Raw genomic sequence first — 22894 nt, 5'->3', positions numbered from 1 at the left:
GCTGCCACCCCATTTCACAGATGGAGCAAGAGAGGCCACACTGTCCCTCTGTCAACCAGACGAGGTGTGGAAAGGGCAGGGATCTCCTTTACACATCTATGTTGTGTCTGTGCACAAGCGTTTTCTTATCCCAAGATGCTCTATGAGTCCCTTCCAGGTTACTCAAAAGTCAAGAATCGGTAAGTATGCAAACATGACAGCTCTGCCGCTTTGCAGATTTATAGAGCTTATCTATTTTTTTCCTGATAGAAAGGGTGGTTGGTGTTACCTGGACGAGAAGGGCAGTGCACTGAGCCTCAGAGAGGCTCATGCATGTCAGACCAGAGAGACGGAAGCTTGGACAGGCAGAGGGCACTGGGCTGAGATGGGGCAGGAGTGCACCACAGCTGGACAGACCCGTGCATGCAGGGGCAGAATCCTTGCCTGCAGGGGTCTCCATGTACGGTTATTTGTTGTGAGCTAGCAAACTCAGCGATGTAACAGGGATGGACAGGAAAGGAAGAGGGAAGTGAGGGAGAGACACGGAGATGAGCCCTGGGTTGGGGGAAAGAGAAGGCCAGCAGCCCTCCACGGGGCCCTACAATCTGTCCTGCGTCCCCACAGTGAAGTGGTCATTCAGCCTCAAAGTCAGCTTGGATAAGGTGTCAGCCCATGGGAGAAGAATGATTTGAGATTTGTTTCCATCTGTCTTTCCTAAGTCAGCAGGAGGGACCACCTTCTCCCACAAAGGTGAACTCAAGGGCACAGGACATTTAGCTGGTTGAATCGTTGCCCTTGCCTGATTCTTGTTCATACTAATCACCTGAATGTCCTGCATGCCATCCTCTCTTCCTCCCTGTGCGAGGGCCATTTCGCCCCCAGGCATCTGAAAGCCTTCAGCATGGATGTGGGTCCCTTCCTTGTTAGATGCAGGGTGTGGGACACGTTGTCTAACTTGCCATGCTTCTCAATGAGCGAGGGCATGGAACACCCAAGACTGGGACATGGGTCAAGCCATGAAATCGGTGATGATTTTTATGGCAACAATAGGAATTCCACAACCTCGGTGCCCCTCCCTGCAGGGCCCTGAGACGTCCATCATTGTCTGGACGAACATGGCTTTCGCAGTGAGACGCAACCCATCCTAACAGTGATGCCACAGGATAGTCCACCGCCCAAGGTCAAGTGCACACCCTGCACTCAGACGTAATGGCAGTCATTTGTATTTGTGTATTGCTCAAAACCCCACAGCTTCTAGACACAGGGTCACACAGGCAGGTGCCAAGACATAAGCTGAAGTGTGGACTCCTGTTTTACAGGGGAAGAGGTCGAGGCCTTGAGAGGTCAACTGGTTTCCCTGCACAGGTCCAAACAGATGGAAAGTAAGGGGTCAGATGTGAGCTGGGTTTCCTAATGACAACTCAACACAGTGATGACCCCAAGGAAGAAGACCCTCTGCAGCAGTTACTGCACCTGCCTGTGAGCAGAACCAGGTGCTGAGAAGTTCAAACACAGGCTCCAAGGTGCCAGCTCTCAGGAGCTTGCCTGGGGCCCAAGACCACCTCCAAACACATCAGGTGAAATGAGAAACACCTCCGGCCGCCCAGCCTGGACCCGGCCTCCTCCTCACCTCCTCACGCCCCTCCTCCCCCCCGTTCAACAGGCCCCAGCCCCCCAACCCACCTTCACTTTTGGCACATGCCCCTGCTTTGCATTCGCTCCTGCCTGTCCAGTGTCCCCAAGATGCGGCAGTGCTGGGTCTTTCTCAGCGCTCCCATTTCAAACCCATGGTCACCTCCTCCTAGAGACCCTCCTGCCCCACTGCCTAAGTCAGCTCTCTTCGCCTCTCCCGGTCCCTGGAGCTGCTCCCTTCTGTGCCTTCCTGTAGGAATCCCACAGGCTGGTTGAAGTGGTTGATTTCTGCATTTGCCTGTGGTCCAGCGCACCCTCCATATTAGGAAACGAGCTCCTCATGGGCCAGGATCTTGTGCCTCTGTCACCTCCCAACGCTTTGGCACATAAAAGATACTCAGTATAACGCCTGTCAAAATGAGCAAGATGCAGGTGCTCACACGAGGCCCTGGGGCAGGACAGGTGAGGGGAAGGCGGCCTGCAGGGGTCTGCAGTCAATGACAGGTCCAGCCTTCAGCACCCTCACTCACCAGATCTGCGTGGCCCCAGGAATCTGCTTGATCTCTCTGGAGCTCTCACCTCCCGTAACTTAGTGGTGGTGTTCATGGTGCCTCACTTTCAGAAGTGCCATGAGACACAGAGTCACTCCTGTGGTGCACCTTGCACAGAGACAGGCCCACAGAAAAGGACCAGTGCAACCTGACCACACCTTCCACTCCTGTGAACTAGGCCCCACCTCCCACGACCTCCACCACCTCCCACGACCTCCACCACCTCCCAAGACCTCCACCACCTCCCACGACCTCCAACACCTCCCACGACCTCCGCCACCTCCCACAGTCCACACAGCTGGGAATCCCTGTGTGGATTAATCCTCTGATGAGGTTGGAACCCCCATGATCCACTCACTTCCCAAGGGCACTGCCTGTGTTCATTGCTGCACTAGGGACCGACCCTTCCCCACAAGAGTCTTCGGAGGACCCTTCCTATCCAAACCATAACACCATGTGACCTTTGGTGGGTGTGAGCAGAGCAGCTGATCTCAGGCCTGGGTGAGATTCTAGGAGGAACCACAGTTCCACTCCCTCTGCCTTTGCCTGTGAGCACCCAAGAGCTGGCCTGGGTCACCCCAGGCCCTCAGCTCCCCAGTGGCCCAGCACAAGGTCACACAGACCAGAACATAGAGCACTTCTGTCCCCCAGGGAGTTGCTCATGCCCTGTTCAACAAACAGCCAACCCTCAAAAGCCTTTTCTGACTCCTACCTCTTCCTGTCAACTTTGCATGTCGTAAAAATCTTAGAAACAGAGCTGTAGGGTATTCACGGAAGGATGGCGCTTCTCTTTGACCTAAGGGTAAAGATTTAGGTAGAAAATACTACAAATCCCTGAGTTTCAATTGTCCCCGAGGAGCATCTCTGAATTGGAGCTGTTTTGGAGTTGCTTTCTCCTCTCAATCTCCTGCTCTGTCTGTTCTTGATGGTAAAGGAGTTCAGAAGCCTGGGTTGGCCGTGGAGCCCCGGGAAGCTCTGGAGGGAAGCTTGGAATGTCAACACCCCACTCACCGCCTGCCCTCCCTCCTGGGGCTTCTGACTTACTGACAAGCTAGTGAACAGGCTTTTGTACGAGCTGCGACACGTGCAGCCTCCCTGATCCTCCAGCCTCTGCACTGCCCATCTTGACTTGCCTCAGGTAAGGATCTACAGGCACAATGACACCCTGGAGGAACAGGGGGACATTGCTATCCTTCAAACCAGCACGGAGTGTGCTTGCCACCCACCTTCCCAGTCCTGGATAAACCTCACCAGGCTCCTTGGAGCTGATGAAGCATCTACTCACAGCCGGGTGTGCGGCAGCTTCTTCAGCAATGAGATTGTCTTTTAAATTCTGCAGTTTCCTCCATAGAACAAATGGCGGAATGGTGTCAGTCTTAGTCGCCGGGGCCTCCAGGAGTTCTGTGTCTGCTGCTGAGTGGGGCCCAGGTGTGAGTTCCTAGGGACGCTGCTAATCATTCTGGATGCCCACAGATTGTTTTCCCTGCTCTTAATCACCAGGTATGGAGCCCACAATTGGCACCATTTTTCTCCTCTACCTTCATGTTGACAGTTGCCCCCTTCAATTCAGAAGATGCATCCTAAGAGTGATCGCAGGGACACTTCTACACTGGTGACCACAGCTGACTGGAGGCAACCTGTTGACACTAGTACTCAAAGGAATCTGTGAACACAAAGGAGAGAGGCTCGAAATGCAACACGAGACTGACTGCCTTGGAGTCAGTTTGATTCTGATTCTCTCACTTAGGATGCAATACCCAGCACAGACCCTTCGGATGACAGACTCCAAAGCCACTCTCAAACCCTCACTCTTGCTTTTTAGTTATAGAGGACAGACAGCAAGATACTCATCTTTTTGACTTCCATTGTGATCAGTTATAGCACTGTGACCTAATTCAGGCCACTTAACATTTATGTGGAGGATCCTACAGAAGGCATCCCTTCAAGTAAGCACTCACAGGTTGTGGAGAAATTTATTTTAGCCTTCCTGTCTCCTGCCAATAATGTAGATGTGATGGCTGGAAGTGGAATAGCCATCTTATAACCATAGGGAAAAAAACATAAAAACCACAGGCTACAGGTGTTGGGAAAAGAAGCGAGAAGGGGTCTAGGTTCTGCACGAACTCTGACCTCTGGATTTAGTCCTGCATGAGGAAATAAAACCATCATTGTGTGTTCATGACACCGACACGGGGATCTTTATTACTTGTAGCAGAAACATTACCTGGTGATATAAACACTCCAGTATGGGAAAAACCATTTCCTTGGGTGAACTCTCTGTGGTCTGTCTGTACAGCAGTCCTCGTGGACCGTTTTCTCCTGCCGGCCGGGCCAGGGAAACACCCTCCCGACTTGGGCCTCCCCTGTCGGCAGAGAGCTGGCTAGAAGCAGGAAGAACCCAAGGTCTAACCCCAGAAACTCAGGTCAAACTCTGACTCTGGAATCACAGGCTGTGGGACCCTGAGTGATTTTTGAGACTGTTGGAGCTCCACCTTTATTTTAAACAGTGTTACCTAATACATTTCTACAGAGACTGTTCCCAGCATGTGCTAATACATTAAAAACCCTCATCTTACGTCTTAGTCACTTATTTTGGAGGGTGGGTGGATCCTGGGGATTGATCTCAGGGGCACACGGCCACTGAACCACATCCTCAAGCCTATTTTGTATTTTATTTAGAGACAGGGTCTCACTGAGTTGCTTAGTGCCTCACTGAGTTCCTGAGGCTGGCTTTGATCTTGTGATCCTCCTGCCTCAGCCTCCCAAGCTGCTGGGATTACAGTTTTGGGCCAGCACACCCGGCTGGCCCCTTATTTCCTTTTTTAATCCAACATATCATAACACATTTATGCATAATATATACATACATGGTAATATATGTAGCTTACAGTAATATTATATTATTTTAATAATTTTTAAAATTTTGACGCTTTGTTTTCTGGAGCACGTCCTGCAGCGTGCCTGCCTTTGGCTTGACGTAACATGAATCACGGCTTCTATGAGACACTAATTCACAAGACACCTGCCTACAAATGCTCTGTGGTCAAATTAAATCTGGCACTGTCTCTTCTTGATGCAGATTGACAGTCACATTAGTGTGCAGCTGGCTAGGCCCTCCCTACAATAACAACAAAGAGAGTCTCACTCACGCACCAGCTTTGCAGATCATTAACCCAGACTCTCACCCCGAGTCAGGGCCCTGCAGCCCATGCTCCTCAGGGAGACCTGGGTGGGAAGTGCCTTCCAGAGCAGCGGCGTGGGAAGGGCGGGGGCGTTCTTTACCTTAGAGAAGCTCAGTTCACATGCTCAGCCAGGGACCCAGGTCAATGTGGCCAGCGGACGTCATGCTGTTGGAGTGCGCCTGTGGTAAGATGAAAAGAAACAGCCCAAGTCCCCTCCTTAGGCTTCCTCCCCAGCACCACAGACCCCTCACCATCGTGAGAAGAGCACTAAGGGAATCACAGCAAGGGCAGAGCCTATGAGACCCCTGCCAGGGCCCCTCAGAGCGATGGGCGTCCAAACAGGGAGACCTGAGGGACAGCCACAGCCCTGAGGAGCCGGGGAGGCCTGACAGCCAAATGCCACATGGGTCATTAGGACTTTGGATAAACATGAAGGAAAGTAATCATCGGTGGCAATGGTTAGCAGCAGCACATCAGAGGTGGCTTCTTAGTGGTGACAAGTGTGCAGTACTGCTGCAGGAGTTTGCTGTTGGGGACGCCAGCCAGGGAGGCCAGCCAGGGAGGCCAGCTGAGGCTCACAATGTGTGCACTCTGCACTACCTCCTGATTTTTCTATGAATTCAAGACAGTTGGCTTTGAAAAGTGTATTTTATTTAAAATGGATTTGATGTGATTTAATCCAACATGTGCTAGGTGTATTTAAATGTGGGCTTTTCTTTTTTTTTTCAGAAGCTCTATACATATCCTATGGAAAACAGTTTGGAAAGTTATTAGCTGGAGGAAACGTTTTTCTAATGAGCATTCTTAAAGTAGTTTTTGACTGTAAATGAAACATCCAATGTTTTATTGCTGCCAATTAATTTATTAATTTAATTGCACATATATATTTAAAGCATGATTAAGAGACTATAGCAAGTTCAAAATACCACCTTTTCCCTCTGAGGTTTTAATGACAGGATTTCATTCAGGCAACGCTGGGGATCCCTTGGGATTGCATGTCCTCCCTGTGCAGCTCACAGTGAGCAGACCTGCCTCCTCTCCTTCCTCCCCCCTCCCCCACCCCCTCCCCTCCCCTACCCACCCTCCTACCCCCTCCTATCCCCCTCCCCCTCCCCTTTCCCTCCTCCTCCTCCTCCCTTTCTCCCCCTCCTCCTCCTCCTCCCCTCTTCCTCCTCCTTCTGGCCCTCTCTGTCATTCCTTGTCTTATAGACACATCCCAGCTCTGACATCATCTTCAGGTGACGGTGATGTTGTGTGTGTGTGTGTGTGTGTGTGTGTTTGTTCCCAAACCCCCTGGTCGAAGCTGGCAGGCCAAGAGCCAAAGCAGAGCTCCTTTCCTTGGGTGGGTGTCCTTGCAGCATCTGTCCGTCACCCTGTGGGGACTGCAGGTTTCCCTGTGGGGTCCTATTCAGTGCAGTCAGCAAGCTCCACTCAAGGACTCAGCTGTCATCCACCTTCAAGCCCCCTGGGCCTCTGAGAAGCTGCCACAGGGGACCAGCTGTGGTGGCTGCAGTTGTGTGCCCCAAATTCACAGGGTGGGGTCCTGACCCCAGAGCTCAAGGTGCAGCCATGTGTGGACATCAACCCACTGCGCATGTGGATAGTTAAGATGGGGTCAGCAGGGTGGGCTGCGAGTGTGACTGGGGTTCTATAAGAAGGGGAAGTTTGGACACACACACACACACACACACACACACACAATGCCATATGAAAGAAGAAGGCAGAGATTGGGGTGACATTTCTCTAAGACAAGGAAAACAAAGATGGCCCAAGCCAGGGAAGAACCCTGGAGGAGTCTCCCTTGGAGCCTTGAGGAGAAACCAACCCAGGCTTGGACTCCACTGCCAACCTCCTAGAATGTTAAGGTGATCAATTATGGACACTTGAAAGCACCCATTTGTGGTGCTTTGTGTCAGGGTTTTGAGGAGGTGGGAAACTGGCTGTGAGACGAGGAGGTCCTGGGGCCAAAGGCCAAGCCAAGCCCAGGAGGACTGGCCATCATAGGAAGCCGTCAGTCTCCTCCCCTAAGCTTCCCGGTGGAGACGGACAGTGAGGTTATTACCCGGAGCTAGGTGCACGTAGCAGCTGCATGAAGATGGCCAGCCTGTGTCGATGGCCCTCAGAGCTGATTTGCAATTAGGACAACAACCAAGATAAGGCAGCTGATTGGAACAGCTTGCAAAGTGAGGGTTTTGCAACATACCATTAAATTGTCATAGACCAACTGTTCTTGCAATTATGTACAATAATTCTGTGATGCTAGCCCAAACCAGGAAAAATAATCTCCTTATGCAAAATGCATGCAATTAATAAAAGATGAACATTTCATTCAGCCATTCTTGCCCTTCCCAATCCTAATTATATTTATTCCTTTTTATTCATGCACAGTTTTTTTATATAAATGTAATCATGGCTTGGTAAATTCATAATCATTTGTTAAGCAACAATGCCAATCACATCTGGTCAGTTATGACTTGCAAAGCATTTCATTAAAATGGGCTTTGCACCAAGGTTCACCCCATGAATTGTATCTGTGACCACAGAACAAGACGGCGCACCCACAGGTACTTCCACGAGGCCTGCTGATGCATATCATCTGTCGATGCTGCTGGAAAAATTTCTTCTCAAAGCAATGGGGGCAGAGGACAGGATGACGGTGAACCCAGAAGCCCCTCAGAATAGAAACCACAGAGGTCTTTGTTCGGGCTTTTTCCCTTTGTGGTTTGTACTGGAAAGATCAGCCTTGAGAAATAGCTTGGGGTGATGGACAACGGCTCCCAAAGGACCTTCGTGAAATTCCCTGGGAGCCCTGTGTCCCTTGGCCAGTGCCATGTTCTTCAACACCCACCTGTACCAGCTCTGCCCACAGAACTCAGCAGCAGAAGCATCGAACAGAGGGCAGCGAAGGTCATCAAAGACAGCGAGGGAAATACCACATGGTGCTCAATGTCCCTCAGGTTGACAGAGTCACCTCCATGGTTGTGTTTTTCTCAGCACGTCCTGTTGTACAAATGGCTCATCAGGGAGGTTTCTCAAGTGAGCACATCTCCCATGGCGCCTGGCTGGAAGGTTCCTCCCTAATCCTTTGCCCTCTGGTGTAACCTCCTGAGCAGAGGGCAACTTGGACACTTTCAGATGATGGACAGAACTTTTTTGTTTTCCTCTTTGGGTAGAGATCTCTGGGGTGGGGAGCAGGGAAGCCCTGATTTGCACTGTCTTTTGGAGATGCCTCTCTCTGCAGGCCCCAGAAAGGTGCTCACAGACCCACAGAGAGAAAAGTCCAGGGCCAAGGAGGCCCTGCCTGCCGATCCGATGGAAGTCAGGTCACTCACACAGCAAGTGACGCTTCTGCATCAAGTCGGCGAGATCCACATTAGGCTCTGGTCACCCTCCGGCTTTATCAAACACACTTCTCTATGGCCATCATCTTTTCTCTCACAAACCTGTGCAGATGGCCACAAGGTTTCCTGCCAGCCAACCTTGGATCCGTTAAGACCAACATGGATTGATATTCAGATAAATTCTTTGCCTGTCTTTGTAGACAACCTGAGGGAGCCAGTCGGTTTTACACTGATAAGGTAGTGAGCAGGCCTCCCCATGGCCTAGTTTTATTGTAGCTGGTGTGGAAATATATTTTCCTTCTCTCTCTGCGACGGTGAAAAGCCCAGCCCACACCCTCACCTTCGTGAAAAGGCCCCAACAGCTGGCCTAGGATCTACTCCTCCCGAGACCACCTAGTGAATCACGGAAGTGGGGGATACGCCTGTGAACCCCAAAAACATGTCCACGGCAAACACTGGGGACAGTCCCCCATTTTCCCACAGTTTCTTATTAACCTTCTGGCCGAGCTCGTGGTTTCTGTCTTTAAATAAATAATTAAATAATCCCTAAATTAAATCATTTAACTATTAAATAAATCATGCCATTATAATTCATGGCCGAGGTTTATAAAAAGGATGTGAGAGAAGGGAACGGTAATTTATAGTTTCCCATTAAACATTTCCTAAGTTATTAGCAGAAAACAAAATCCAGACTCAGATCCCAGCAAATGCTACCCACCCCCCACCCTTTGCAATCCCCCCCCACCCACACACTGAGCAGAGAAGTCACTGGTCGGCCTTCCTGCGGAGCTGCAGGGAACCACAGGAAGCATACACACTGAGTATCACTCAGGTCCAAGGTCAGGGTCATGCCTCTCTTCCTGTCATGTGACCTTGGATGAGTTATTGAACCTCATTACCACTCCATAACCTCAATGTGAAATTAATACCAGTTTCTACACCACAGAGTGTCACGGTTATGTGGAGGTGACAACCAGGACTTAAAGTCATGCTCAGTCAATGCCACTGCTGCTGTCCTCGGTGTCATTATTTGTCCTCTTCACAGCACACAGCCCTGCTCCAGGCTGGATTCCCAGAGTGACATGGAGGACCCATATCTGTAGGGCTCGGTCTCCCTGGACCAGAGGAAATGAGGTCACAAGGACAGCATGATGTGACAGCAAAAAAGTGTTGAGAAGATGAAGATGCAAAAATAAAATTTCCACTTTCATTTGACAATTCTTAATTATTCTCAGAGATTTCATTAGAAAGTGCCTGGTGTAATGTGTTTCTTTAAAAAATGAGGATATTTATGGATATGATCCAAGTTGATAATAGTAATGAATTTTGGCAGGGGGCGGGCAGGCAGGCCACATTGTCACATTGCAGAGCATGGACAGGTCTCATCTAGAAGATTGTTGAAGAGCTGCCACCCCAAGGACCACCCCAGAAGGCCTGAAGGAGCAAGTGGCACTCCTTATTCAAAGTGATGGACAGAGAGAGAGAAGAGAACGAGGCAGGGCGCCCATCACCCTAAGGGGGGAAGACCTTGAACCTGGCTGTCAGGCTAATCTCTGTTCCCATTTCAGCCTTGTGATTCCCAAATGAGTGACTTTGACAAATCTTTCCTCTTAGCCTCAGATCCCCATAAGAAGTTAATAAATGTGGTAATTAACCTGCTGCTTGTGAACTCGCTGACTCTGGGCGGGACCGTTTCTGCCATGCGGTGACCCTTGCCACTGCCTGGCGTCTCGCATGCACTTTTGATCCATCTCACATCATCTGTCTCCAAACACATTCCAGACGATTGCTACTGGTGTTATTTTCCATTCTTAAATTGATTCAAATTGCAAGGAAACTCTCAATAGCAATTAATTAATGTCACCACAAATAACTGTGCCAGTAGGTTAACTAGTTACTAGCTCTTCCTTTCTAGATGCCTCTTATTTCCTCCATGTGCACAGGAGAAACTTCGACTGAGTTTTGCTCCATCCCAGCCTCTGCAAAGGCCTAGAAGGAACACAGGGGCCGTCGCCTCTCTGCTCCTCCTGGGGCTTTTTGGAGGAGACCCACGGAAGCTGGCTCAGCTTGTTGGGAGCAGCGCCTGCTGGGGGGTGCTTCCTGGGGTTACAGCGGCCATGCTTCTGGTGTAAAGAAAAATAATAATATGTAGATAGAGATACAGACAAGGTGCAGAATGGCTCTTTGTCCAAGGGGTCACGTTTATTTATAACAATAAGTTTCATTAGGCCATTAGTATCATAACCACATTAGTGTTAGAGCATCAGGAAGGTTGCTTATTCTGCAGTCACATTTCACAGTTACAAAATGCAATGTCAGGAGCTTTGTCCAGTTCTCCAGAAGGTCAATTGTCTGAAGTTCCTGTTAGGTGGGCAGCTCCAGGAGCTCCAGAGCATGGGGAAACGTGGTAGTTATCAAGCAAGCAAGTTCCTTTATGCCCAGGGGTTATGTGCCTACCATTAAGGTCGAAGCTGATAAGACTCTAGCATGGAGGCCATCACAATAGCAACTGGGCATCCTGTGCCTTTGCACAGAAACTTTCCCAGGCACCAAGCATGCCACAGCCATGAAGCCATCAGAGACCCCAATCCCAAATACAGAACCCCTATACCTGGTGACAAGGAACATGACTTTTTTGTTTCCATAAAAAGAAAACTTCATTTTAAGTTTGCACATAGGACTTTGTTCAGGAAAAACCATTATCTCAAGTTCCTGTTCAGCTGAAGGAGAAGGAGACACCTGTTTTTGTCCTACATTCAGAATTTTTCTCAATGTGGGAAGATTCACATAAGCATTAAGGAGCCTCAGGAAGGGTACTGTCTAGACAGACGGCGGCCTGTGTGTGCCCACCGTATACCCAGCAATCTTGTTCACCTCACTTACTGGTTCCGTGACTCTTTTTAGATTTTCTATAACTTTCTACATGAAGAATCACACCTGAAAATAAAAATGGTTTCCAATCTGGAATTCTTTTATTTATTATCTTTATTATACTGTCTAAAACCTCCAAATGGAAGAGAAGTTATGAAACTGAATAGCCTTGCATTGTCCTTGGTCCTAGTGGGAAAGCACTTGGCTTTGCCCTGTTGTGCCTGGTATCAGCTGGGGACAGGCACACTTATCATGCATCCCACTGAGGAAGTTTGTAGTTTTCTGACACTTTTAAAAATTAAGAATAGATGTTAAATTTTGATATATATTTGCATCTATCTGTAATTTTGTGTCTACAAGGCACATTTGTCCTGCAATGCTCTGTCCTTGGAATCTTCTGGCATCAGATGGACACTGGCCTCATAAAATGAGAGGGAAGGTGTCCCTTCCTCACACAGGAGCCCACCAGCCATCAGCAGTGGCCTCTTTGTGTATTCTATGCAGATGCCCAGATGCCCAGATGCCCAGGGTCTTCTGATGGCCTCTCTCCCCACTGGGTCCCTTCTTTGCAAATCTCTGCAAGCCCAGGATTCCACCCGGATCCCCTCTCTGTGCTGAAGTCTAGAATCCTTCTGAAAGCCATGAGCTGGAGCGAGCCCAGGTCTATCTCTTCTGCTCCTCATCTCTTCATAGACCACTGTTCTTTGCTGCCTGACCTCCAATAGCAGGAAGACCATCATTTCATACGTTTTGGGTGGTTTTTGGTTGGTCCAGGAGGGAAGGAAACATGAGCCCTCTTACTCTACCTGAGTTGCAAGCAGAGTCAGGGTCCAGAATTTTGCCCTTGTTCTGACTCATCATTTCCTTCCAAAGCAATGAGCAGTCCAGAGACTGAGCACCCAGATAGGATGCCCTTCACAGCAGCCTTCAGCCCTGAAGCCAGGTCACAAACATTAAAAGAGGGACCATCCTAAACTGCTTCTCAGCCACACTCCTGGGGAAATTCTCAGCAGCTGATGAAGAATTTGGATTAAGGGTTTTTTACAAAAGCACTGACCTTGCACCTAGCCTGCTCTCCCCCACGCCGCTTGAACCTCTGTAGAGCAGAATGCAAAGAAATCCTTCTCCTAGGTCTTCTTTGGCTCCAATGCTAAGTCACCCTACATTTGAGCTCTCATTAGGATTGCTGAATCATGACAGGTGCAATAAAACCAAACATAGACTGAACTGGCCCAGGAGACTGCAGGGTCTATTAGGATTAACCATGTGTCTGAGGAAAGGTTCCCAAACCCGCAACAGTCACCCTTGCACCCAGGTGCAGAGAAATTGACAGTGACAACCATGAGTGAGAACTTCTTAATGGCCATTGTCGATCACCTGCCCTGCAACCTCTTGTGTCCTCTGCTCCCAGTGGAATCCAAATCCTGTGGAGATACCTACTTCTCTTACACAGATCGTGAGAGGCAGGGTGAGCCTGTCCTCATCAGAACAGGGCTAATTGGTGTGATGGTAATCAGTTATCATTGGCATTGAGGGTTCATGGATCAGTAATTTTGTTTGCCAAAGAGAAGGAAGTTCTTCTGGGAAGAACTCCGTGGGAAAAAAAATTAATCCCATAGAAGGTCCCAGAAATGAATGGTGTCTCTTGTTCCTGGGGGGCTCGTGTCTGGTTGTAATGCTGGACTCTGCTTTGGCCCCGCCATGTGCCTGAGGATAAAGGAAATGCCCAAGATAATGGAGCTGAAAAGGGGATGGTGTGGCCCTCGAGGACACCACTGAGCTTCAGAATCCATCAGGCTGCCTCCTGCTGCAGGCTGACTTCCTGTTAGTGGGCCAGGGAAAGGTCCTTATTGCTGAGAAAGATTTGAGCTGGGATTGTATTACTTTACTCTAAATTATTCAATCATGGGCGAATTGGTGAGCTTCTCATTTACAACAAAGCATCCGAGAGGCTCCCTGGTTGCCCCAGCTTGCACGGCCAGGAGTCAAACCTGGTTCCCTGACCTCCTGTCTCCTGGGGAAGATCAGAAGGGGAGGAAGATCTTTAAGTAAAAGGGTGGGGAACAGCCAGACAAAATCGCATCATGTGCTGCAGAGTTCTTTTTCAGAGCCATGGATAACATCTAATCCTTTATCTTATCTTTTCTCTTAGGCTTCAATCTGGCCCTCATTCCAGCTGTTAGATTGAATTCTCAGAAAGAAGATGAATCAGAAAATGTGATTCTAACACTTTTTCTGTTTTTTATTTAACTCCCAATCACATCCTATCCTCTTTTTCCCTGATATCTCTGATTACTCGCTGGTTCTTAGGGACTGAGTTTAAAAATCTCATTTCTTCTTAGAAACCTACCCAGGGTTCAGCCCCGATGGCCCATGTAGACAGCACACGACTCCCCTGTTCACCCACTGCCCTTCGGAGTCTCCTGGCCAGAGCCCTGCACCCATGACCAAGTCCCCAGGACCCTATTGTGTCATTGTACATCAGAATCCTATTGTCTTTCCCTCATTTTAGAAATTTCCACTCACCTGCTATCCAGCATAATGGCTTCCTTATGAAAAGTCCCATACTTTGAAGCGCAAATTCAACCTGAAATAGAGAATTGGGCTAGACAATCCCCTCATTTTCTCCTGGAAATAGAAAACTCAGAAGGAAAGATTCTCTGCATGTGGGAGGGGGTCATTAAAATTTGGCTGTCAGTTTCATGAGTGGATATGCTGAAGAAAAATTAATATTTGAGCAAGGTAAAAATGGTTACCTGATGATTTTTTTCATCGTTCTTACCATTTAACCTTCCCAAACTTTTCAATATCCCTGCTGCAAGTATTTTAGCTGTTTTTAAAAAAATACCCTGTATTTATGGAAGCAGTGTGGAAGAACACTGATGCATCATTTCAGGACCTGTAACTGGAAGCCGTTTATGATAAAGCCCTATTCCTCACCTGGAGGGAAAGGTTCAAACCTAACCTTGGGGTGTTCTGAACACAGCCACTCCCCTAACTCCTAAGGCCTGTCACATGGAGGGGGTTAAAGCGAGCTGCGCAGGAGGGTTCTGGCACCCTGTTGGTGGTGAGGGGTGTTCTGGTCTCTTCTGGGAACACCAGCCTCTTCACGATTCTCAGGCAGCAGATATCCAGTCTTTGCCCTGAGCCATGAAGAGGGACTACTCCCTAGCCTGGCCAATCTGTCCCCAACAAGTCCCTCAGCTCTCCTGCCATCTTTGAGGTTTTTCCTTCCTGAGAGGAGTAAAGACTTCAGCTCAGACTTATCTCCCTTTCCAGGCCATGAGGTCTCACACGGGAGCTGGGAGGGAGGGTCAGCTCAGAGGCCTGGGAAGAGCAGAGCCTGGGAGCCAGCAGGTCCCTGGAGGTGGAGATTCAGAGTCACCAGGGATCTGCCCAGCGTGGGCTTCAGAAACAAACAGCCACCCTAACTACAGGGTGATGGACACAGAATTCACTCCGAGTCATTTCTCACAGGAGAAGACCACTGGGGTGAGAGCAGGAGGGCGGAGGATGAGGGAGGAATTTAAATGCAAGCTTTTGGCTGGGCGCGGTGGACATGCCTATAGTCCCAAAACTCAGGAGGCTGAGGCAGGAGGACTACAAGTTTAAGTTAAGCCTCAGCAACTTAGCAAGACCCTGTCTCCAAATTAAAAAAGGGCTAGGAATGTCATTTAGTAGTAAAGCGACCTTGGGTTCAATCCCCAGTACCAAAAAACACACATAAAGAACAAAAGTACATATGTTTTCATTCAAATTTATCTTTTGAAACAGAAACATGACAGTGCACTACAAATAGAAACCCAGTCTCACTTGCACGAGGGGATGTAACTATAGAAAATAAGTAACTACAAGAAAGGAAGAGTTCCTAATCCCAGCCACCCTTTTCTCCTGATGCCCCGAGTTTGGCTCTGTCTCCAAAAAGTGCTACAAACTTCCTAGCACCAAACAGACTCTCTCCTCGATGTGATCAAAAGGCCTGAAGGACAGTGGAGATGTGATGTGCGGTTGAAGGGGTGTAGGTGTGTGTGTGTGTGTGCGCACGCGTGTTTAATCAGCCTGCACTGCTGCAGGGTGCCCTGTCCTCTGCCCTGGGAAAGACAGAGTGGGTCTCCCAGCTCTGTCCCACTGTGAGAGCCCGGCCCACCCAGAGGGTACTATTCATCCAAGATACATGGAAACAGAAGACCTGTTCTGTTTCCATGTATCTTGGAAACAGAAGTCATTCCTGACCACATTCACCACCTCCAAGCTGCCTCTCGTTGATTTCTAAATACTAAGACACTTAGAAGTGCTCGGGTCTTGAGACTTAATACAAATTACGCAGACATGTACAAGAACAATCTACATACTGAGCGTTTCACTCCATTCAGGTGCCCCGACAGGGACAGACATTGGTTTTTAAGTCAGACCTAGTACCTGCCCTTGTGGGGTTTGCATCCAAATAGCAGATACTTTATTTCTTTGAAAATTCATTCTATAATGTTCTGCTACAGAACAAACTGCTCTAAATTTCATGGTGTAAAATAGGAGACAGAAATCTGCTACCTACAAACCAAATCCAATTGGCTGTCTGCTTGTGAAAATAAAGTTTTATTGAAACATGGACATGCCCCTGTGTCCACTAGTTTTACTCCTTAATGGCAGAGTTCAGGAATTACAACTGAGATGGATCAGTCCCCAAAGACGCAATATGCACTAGCTGGTCCTGTAGGAAAAGTTCGTCCACTTGTGATAAAGAACAACAAAGTATGCTTGAGCTTCTCCAAGTGCTCATTTCTGTGCCTGATGCACAAAGCCAACACCTGCCTCTGTGACACTCATGGGGGAGGACACCTGTCTGCTTGTCCTCAGCATGGCCACCAATGTGTCCTTTCCAAACCAAGAATTCCATTGCCTGTGAAGATAAGGCAGGTTGCCCACTTGGAACATTGCATCAATGGACATGCCTCTTGTAGATGTTGGTCCATTGTATCAATGGACATGCCTCTTGCAGATGTTGGTCCATTGTATCAATGGACATGCCTCTTGCAGATGTTGGTCCAGGGTTTCATCCACTGAACCATCCCTGGGCTCTGGCTCCGCCCCCCTGCGGTGGAGCTGGGCTTGCTGTTTCTCCCAACAGGTGAGTAGTGTTCAGCTGGCAGACCTGAAACCCACCTGGAAGTCAAGAAAACACCCTTCCTTCCTGCCTACTGAAGACCATGTATCTGTACATGGAGCCTAATTTTTCTTTCCATTAAAATTGCCAAACAGACTTTCTGAGTCTATTTAGGATCACAAGTCCGCACATACGTGGAGCCTTAGAGTGATCCAATCTCTTAGCCTAGCCTCGGAGCACAGACTCAGAGCTCTGTTTACATCTCTGACACCCATTAGCTTAATGGGAGCTGGGCCTATCCATCACTAATGTCTCCTGCCTGCAGCCTTTCTCAGGAGAAAGGTTTCTACTTACTCTCCCCATCATTGGTTTCCCTTCTAAATTTGTAATTCAAAGCTGAGGTTTAAATTCCTCCCAGAGCAGAGACATTAGTGAAGGGCAGGAAGACAGTCATCTGTCTTAAACTGACAAAGCCACTAATTCGCCAGGAGGCTTGGCGGCTGGCTTAGGATCAATTAGCAAGTTCATTCTTCCAGGCCTCCAGCTCAGATGTGAAGGCTGCATCTGAAGCTGCAAGATCTGGTCCCTGTGGCTGGAGTGAGGAGGATTGCTGAAGACCTCAACAGCCACTGCCCACACCATGTCGCGACCCCCTTGCCCGCAAGGAAGACGCAATTTGAGAATCTTCTCTCAACAGTTTTATTCAGGTCCCTGGATATTTCTTCTTCTCTCTCTTGGATGCCCCTCCCAGCCTTAATAAAGCATCCCAAGCCCCAATGCAAAGCTGCCGCGTGGAGCTTTCTCACAGGGTGGTGAAAAATCATGTGCCAACTTTCCCAGATAAGGAGTTGTTTGTCACAGACCACAGCGGAGCCAGCGCCATCTTGTAATGGCGACCATAATCTGCAGAAACGGCAGAAGCGGCTCACCACAGTTCCCCCTTTTCTATTTTATTAAAACAATACAGGCGAGAGTAGAGGTCCTATCCCACTGTGCAGAAGTGGCTGCATAGTATGGCTCAGTCCCAAGGAGGGCCCTTCCCCAGATCTGAGGCCATATCAGCCGACGCCTTTTTTCGTGGGGCGGGGCGTGAACGCGTCTAACCCGCATGCAATAGGACATGCTCTCCTTGAGGTCCTCTTCAAGGATCACTCAAGTGCAGTGCCTTGCCTCGCATCCTGTATCGTGACGGTGGTGGACGAAGGGGGATAGCTGAGGCTGAACTGTGGCTGTTTATAACGACAAACAAGTTGACAGCACCCTGAAAGAAAGGCACGAACTTCAAGGCGATAGAAAAGCACTAGTGTGGAAACCCATCTGCGTGCAATGGCAGTAAGACCGGCAGAGTGCAAGGGCTTTCCAACACTAAGAGAATAACAAGGAAAGTCATGTCGATCCCAGTGCAATGTTATAATAACTTGGGGTGTAACGACCATGACAAAGGTTTACTGCTTAAGATGCGCAAGCCAGACTTGAGGCGAGTTGCCATTTTCTAAAGCTGCAAGAGCTTGTATGATCATAGCCTTTTCTTGTGCATGGCGAGTTTTAAGGCGACAGAGAAGCCACAAACAAAGTACAACACTGAAGCAACACATTGCACCAAAAATGCCTACTCCCACCCACTCTTTGAAGAAGGAAAAAGCAGAAGATATCCAATCGGTGAATTGACCCAAAGTCACTGGTTCGACACGGGTACTATTCAAAACAGCAATCTGAGTTAGTTGAGACTGGATCAAGTTTTCTGCTGCCATGGACCAGGTTCCGGATGGATACTCCCCGATGATGTGGGAGGCATTTCTGGAATCATAAAATCTGACAGAGGTTATACATAAATGTGCACGTTGATCAACACAACCCAAATGTACTAGGTCAGACAATTCCTCAACTTGAGCTTGAAGCAGATCTATCCTTTGATTAGCAGCCAGAATCCCAGATAAAATGTGTTGATTAATTCTACTTTGAGATTCAAGTATGGTGGATATTTGTTGAATAACCTGATTAATAGTGGCAGCAGTTTGTACCTGGCTGGCCATGGCTACTCCAGCTGTAACTGCTGCAGCAGCAGATACCGCCACAGCTGTCACTATGGCTGCCGTAATTCCAAAATCTCTACGGGCTCTAATCAGTTCAACAATAGGAAAAGACTCTGGATCTGTAGTAACCGGAATCGGGACAAAAGTTGGAATTTTCATAACCATTGCCATAGGCCAGGATCCATTCCAACACTCAGACAAATAACAGGTAATATTAGAGCAATTAAGCATCCCCTGTAATGTAACATTAGCCAAAAGAAACAGGAACAGAGATTGGAGACAGACTGCTGTGGAGGGTAATGTAGCATTAGATAATTGTGAATTATTTGCAGAAATTTTAAGCCTCCTACCTCTCTCCGAGTCTTGGGTACTGCCAGAAACATTAAACAGCCAACTTTGGACTCCTAATATTTCCCTGGGGAAACACAAGCGCAGACTAGACTAGCCCAATCTGAGGGAGTCATGCAAAATCTAGTAAGTCCCTCCACCTGAGTGAGAGTGAAAGCGGCATCTATGCCATAAGTGCGGACAGATTCTGCCAAGGTTTTAATTATCTTAAAGTCTAAAGGCTCATGATATCTTCCCCTGTTATTGTCCTGAAATACAGGGTATGCAAGTCCCATATCTGTATTAACTGTCCTCCAAACTTGTGCATGAAAAGATCTCCCGGAACCTTGGCTCCCCCCCACATACGGAGGTGGGGCAATCGGCACCATATCTTCTTCTAGATATTCTACCTCCTCCTCCTCAGAGTTTTGTTGACCGATGTTAACTCCCTTCCCCTTCTTACAGTAGGCCTGCGTGCCCTGTGTCTCCTTTTTCTTCTTTTTCATTTTTATCTTATGTAGTTGTTGTAACAATATATCAAGGTCCTCAGAACTCTCTGAGTCGCTTGTGTTCTCAGGCGTTTTTAATTCGGTCAAGTCTGGGTAGAGCCTTCTCCTATTTTTATCTTCAGGCTCTTTTGCCTTCTCACTACTGTTACTTTTAATACTCTCTGCCACTTCACTACATGATCCTTCAGATTTTTCCTCATGCAGCTGCTCAAGAATAGCTTGACCCTCACTCACAGCTTCCTGGCATTTACCATCTGTAAGGCAACCACGGACCATTTTCCAAAGGGGTATCACCCCACCCTCTAATATGCCCTGCTCAGAAGCAAAGTCAAGATCTTTGCCTAATTTATCCCAACTAGGCACAGTAAGGCTGCCCGAAAATGCAAACCACTGTGCAGCGATATCTATCTTCTGTAAAAATCTCTGTAAAGTACTATGTTTCACTTCCAGTCCCTTGGAACGTAACAGGCCATCTAGGGCCAGGAGAAGCGGACTTGAAGATGCGGCACCCATGACACAACAACAAAGGAAGCACAAAAAAAAGAAAGCGAAAGTAGAAGCGAAAGTACACAGTGCAGCTGCAATAAAATGTAAGGCTCTCTCTTTCATTACAGAGGAGCTGTCCCGCTTTGGTCGCGGATCCCACTTACTAGGGACTAACCCCGCTTTGATCGCGGATCCCACTTACCTGGGACTAACCCCGCTTTGATCGCGGATCCCACTTACCTGGGACTAACCGGTGCACCACCCCTGACTGTTGAAAGTTCTGGTTCCCGGGTCTCGGCGCCACTTGTCGCGACCCCCTTGCCCGCAAGGAAGACGCAATTCGAGAATCTTCTCTCAACAGTTTTATTCAGGTCCCTGGATATTTCTTCTTCTCTCTCTTGGATGCCCCTCCCAGCCTTAATAAAGCATCCCAAGCCCCAATGCAAAGCTGCCGCGTGGAGCTTTCTCACAGGGTGGTGAAAAATCATGTGCCAACTTTCCCAGATAAGGAGTTGTTTGTCACAGACCACAGCGGAGCCAGCGCCATCTTGTAATGGCGACCATAATCTGCAGAAACGGCAGAAGCGGCTCACCACAACACCAGGCCCAGGAGCAGCAGCCCCCATACCCCTCTGTAGGAATTCACTGAAGTCCCAGGTGAAGCAAGTCTGGGGGCTTTCACCTGCCATCTATAGACTCTGCTGGTCCCTGAGGTCTGGTTCAGAAGCCCTTTGCTTCTTCCAGCCTTGAGCTCACCTGTACACGTTATTAAACCCTGTCTAAGGAATTGCCAACCTGAAAAAACTAGGGAGGGCTCCAAATCCTAGATTTCTGGCATTCCCCCCCTCCAAAAAAAATTCTCAGAGTATCTGAGAATTCAAGGACCACAGGACTTCAGGGTGGCGATGGAAGCAAGCCCTTCTTCTCCTTTGGTCTGTGACACTGGGCCACTGTCCCCTCCCCTGTCTGGACAAGGCAGGCATGGTCGTTTCCCATCTTGACTCCAAAGCTTTACATGTGCCTGGTTTTCAGACTTGCATGCCTGACTGGAGCTCGTTGATTTTCCAAGCCCATTATTGACTCTGCATTCTATCAAAGAAACGTTATAGGCACATCACCAACAATGTCTGGAACAGACGGGGCATGGCCTGGCAGGGGCCATAGCTCAGCACAGCCCCCTTCTGCTCCCAACTGCTGCTCAGACTTCTCCTGCCCCGTGGCTGACTCTGCCTGCACTCCACTGGCCACTGCGTGGAATCCCCTTCTAATCAGCTTCCATAATCAAACTAAAATGATTTTTAGCTGCAAATCAGATCACATTCTGTACACATCTGAGAAGCTTCAATGTCTCACGTTTGCTCTTTTAATGACAGCAATGTCCACCATGCAGAGCCTGGACTTCTGGTCCTCAGTTGCCCTGCCCCAGCTTGCTCTGTGGCCCCAGTGACATACACCTTCTTTCCATTCTTGGTATCCACTGTGGTCTTTCAGCTACAGGGCCTTTGCACATGTGGGCCCTCTGTCTGGACACTGTTGTCCCCTCTGCACTTCCTTAACTTCCACTACTTCTTCCCTGGACTTCTCAGTGGGCACATGCCCACAGAGGCATCCCTGATCTGGGGACAGGGACACTGTCGGGGAATTGTATGGCTCCCCAGTGGTACTTATCACAGATAAGATGGTTTATTTTCTCCTTCATGATTTTGGAGCAGTGGGAATGTAATAAAATAATAATAAGCAGCCAAGTCAGGTTCTGCACATCCTTATGTCCTTAGTCCCCAGCACAGAGCCAGGACCAAGGAACAATTGGCCCCAGGCTGATTTATATGCAATTAAGTCAGCTGAATTCATTGAAGTCCCCAGGTGAAGCTCTTTGTAACGCAAATCACTGCCCCTGATTTATTTGTAATGTTAATTTAATTTTCCTATAGCAGGTTACTAGCAGGGAATAGTCCCCAGCACTAGTATTTTGGGAAATAAATGAACTGATCTAGTTGAGTTTGGGTTTCTCACATCAAAAATACTTCCACACATCATGTGCCCCGACAGCTTTCAGCCACACGATTTAGTTCCGTGTTTGTCCTTCAGAGAGCAATCTCATTCTACAGGACAACATTCTGGGAAAACCATTCTTCCCCTCTCTTTCTCCATGCACCCCAGTGCCCCAGGTCCCCAAAGATGCCCACTCCTAGTCCCAGAAAATGTGATCATGCTCCCTTCTCCTTATCCAGCAAAGGGCACCCAGGTTGGAGAATGGCTGAAGGTGCTGACCAGCTGACCTGGAGCTGGGAGGTTACCTGGGGTTGTTCCGGATTATTCCAGTGGTCCCAACATACCTGGAAGGGTCCTGACAAGAAACAGATAGAAGAGGGAGAGCCAGAGAAGGCTGCGGCTGGAGCAGGCTCTGCAGATGGAAGGGGCTAGGGCCAAGGAAGTCAGGCAGGAGTGGGCTCTCCCACAAGGCCAGAAAGGGACACAGCCCTGTAGACACCTCGATTTTAGCCCAGAGACCCATGCCAGACTTCTGACCTCAGTGATAAAGTTACATGGTTTTCAGTCACCACAGTAGTGGTGATTTGTTACAGCAGTGTTTGGAAACTAATACAAAGTCTACACCCACAACTCACACAGGAAGTCGTGAAATCCACTCTGCAGGTCACCTGCCCAGTGATGGTGCCCAGAGGAAGTGAATTCCCTCTTCTTTCACAAAAGCTTTAGAGCACTGAGGACATCAATCACACTCTAACTACCTTCCACTGCCCGGCCCTACTTCTCTATTAGCTCCACACACCCATATTTTCTGTGCAGCATCAATAGGCCAGCTCAGGTGGTGGGGAGTCTTGTTGCCTATGGTCTCGTTCTCCCCTGCAGCTGTTGGCCAT

At 48.7% G+C, this 22894-nt stretch overlaps 1 protein-coding gene and 1 long non-coding RNA gene across 2 annotated transcripts; one reads left to right on the top strand and one right to left on the bottom strand.

The window, feature by feature from the left end:
• The first annotated feature begins 22 nt into the window (after positions 1-22).
• Positions 23-4737, top strand: LOC124093522 (uncharacterized). Its single transcript, XR_006851977.2, has 3 exons — positions 23-1556; positions 3097-3300; positions 3663-4737. It is a non-coding gene; the product is annotated as an uncharacterized LOC124093522 (long non-coding RNA).
• Positions 4738-18498: 13761 nt separating this feature from the next.
• On the bottom strand, positions 18499-20602 carry LOC131424223 (uncharacterized). Its single transcript, XM_058579767.1, has 2 exons — positions 20253-20602; positions 18499-20214 (listed from the first exon to the last, which is right to left on the bottom strand). The coding sequence occupies exon 2, from the start codon at positions 20133-20135 to the stop codon at positions 19095-19097; it is 1041 nt and encodes a 346-aa protein (XP_058435750.1). The 5' UTR covers positions 20136-20214; positions 20253-20602; the 3' UTR covers positions 18499-19094.
• Positions 20603-22894: the final 2292 nt, after the last annotated feature.

The sequence above is a fragment of the Marmota monax genome, unplaced genomic scaffold (assembly GCF_021218885.2).
Source record: "Marmota monax isolate L192 unplaced genomic scaffold, Marmota_monax_Labrador192_F-V1.1 WCK01_AAM20220418_F8-fsc02010, whole genome shotgun sequence".
NCBI classification, from domain to species: Eukaryota; Metazoa; Chordata; class Mammalia; order Rodentia; family Sciuridae; genus Marmota; species Marmota monax.
The sequence above is the reverse complement of the archived record's forward strand: the minus strand, read 5'-3'. Positions and strand labels throughout refer to the sequence as shown.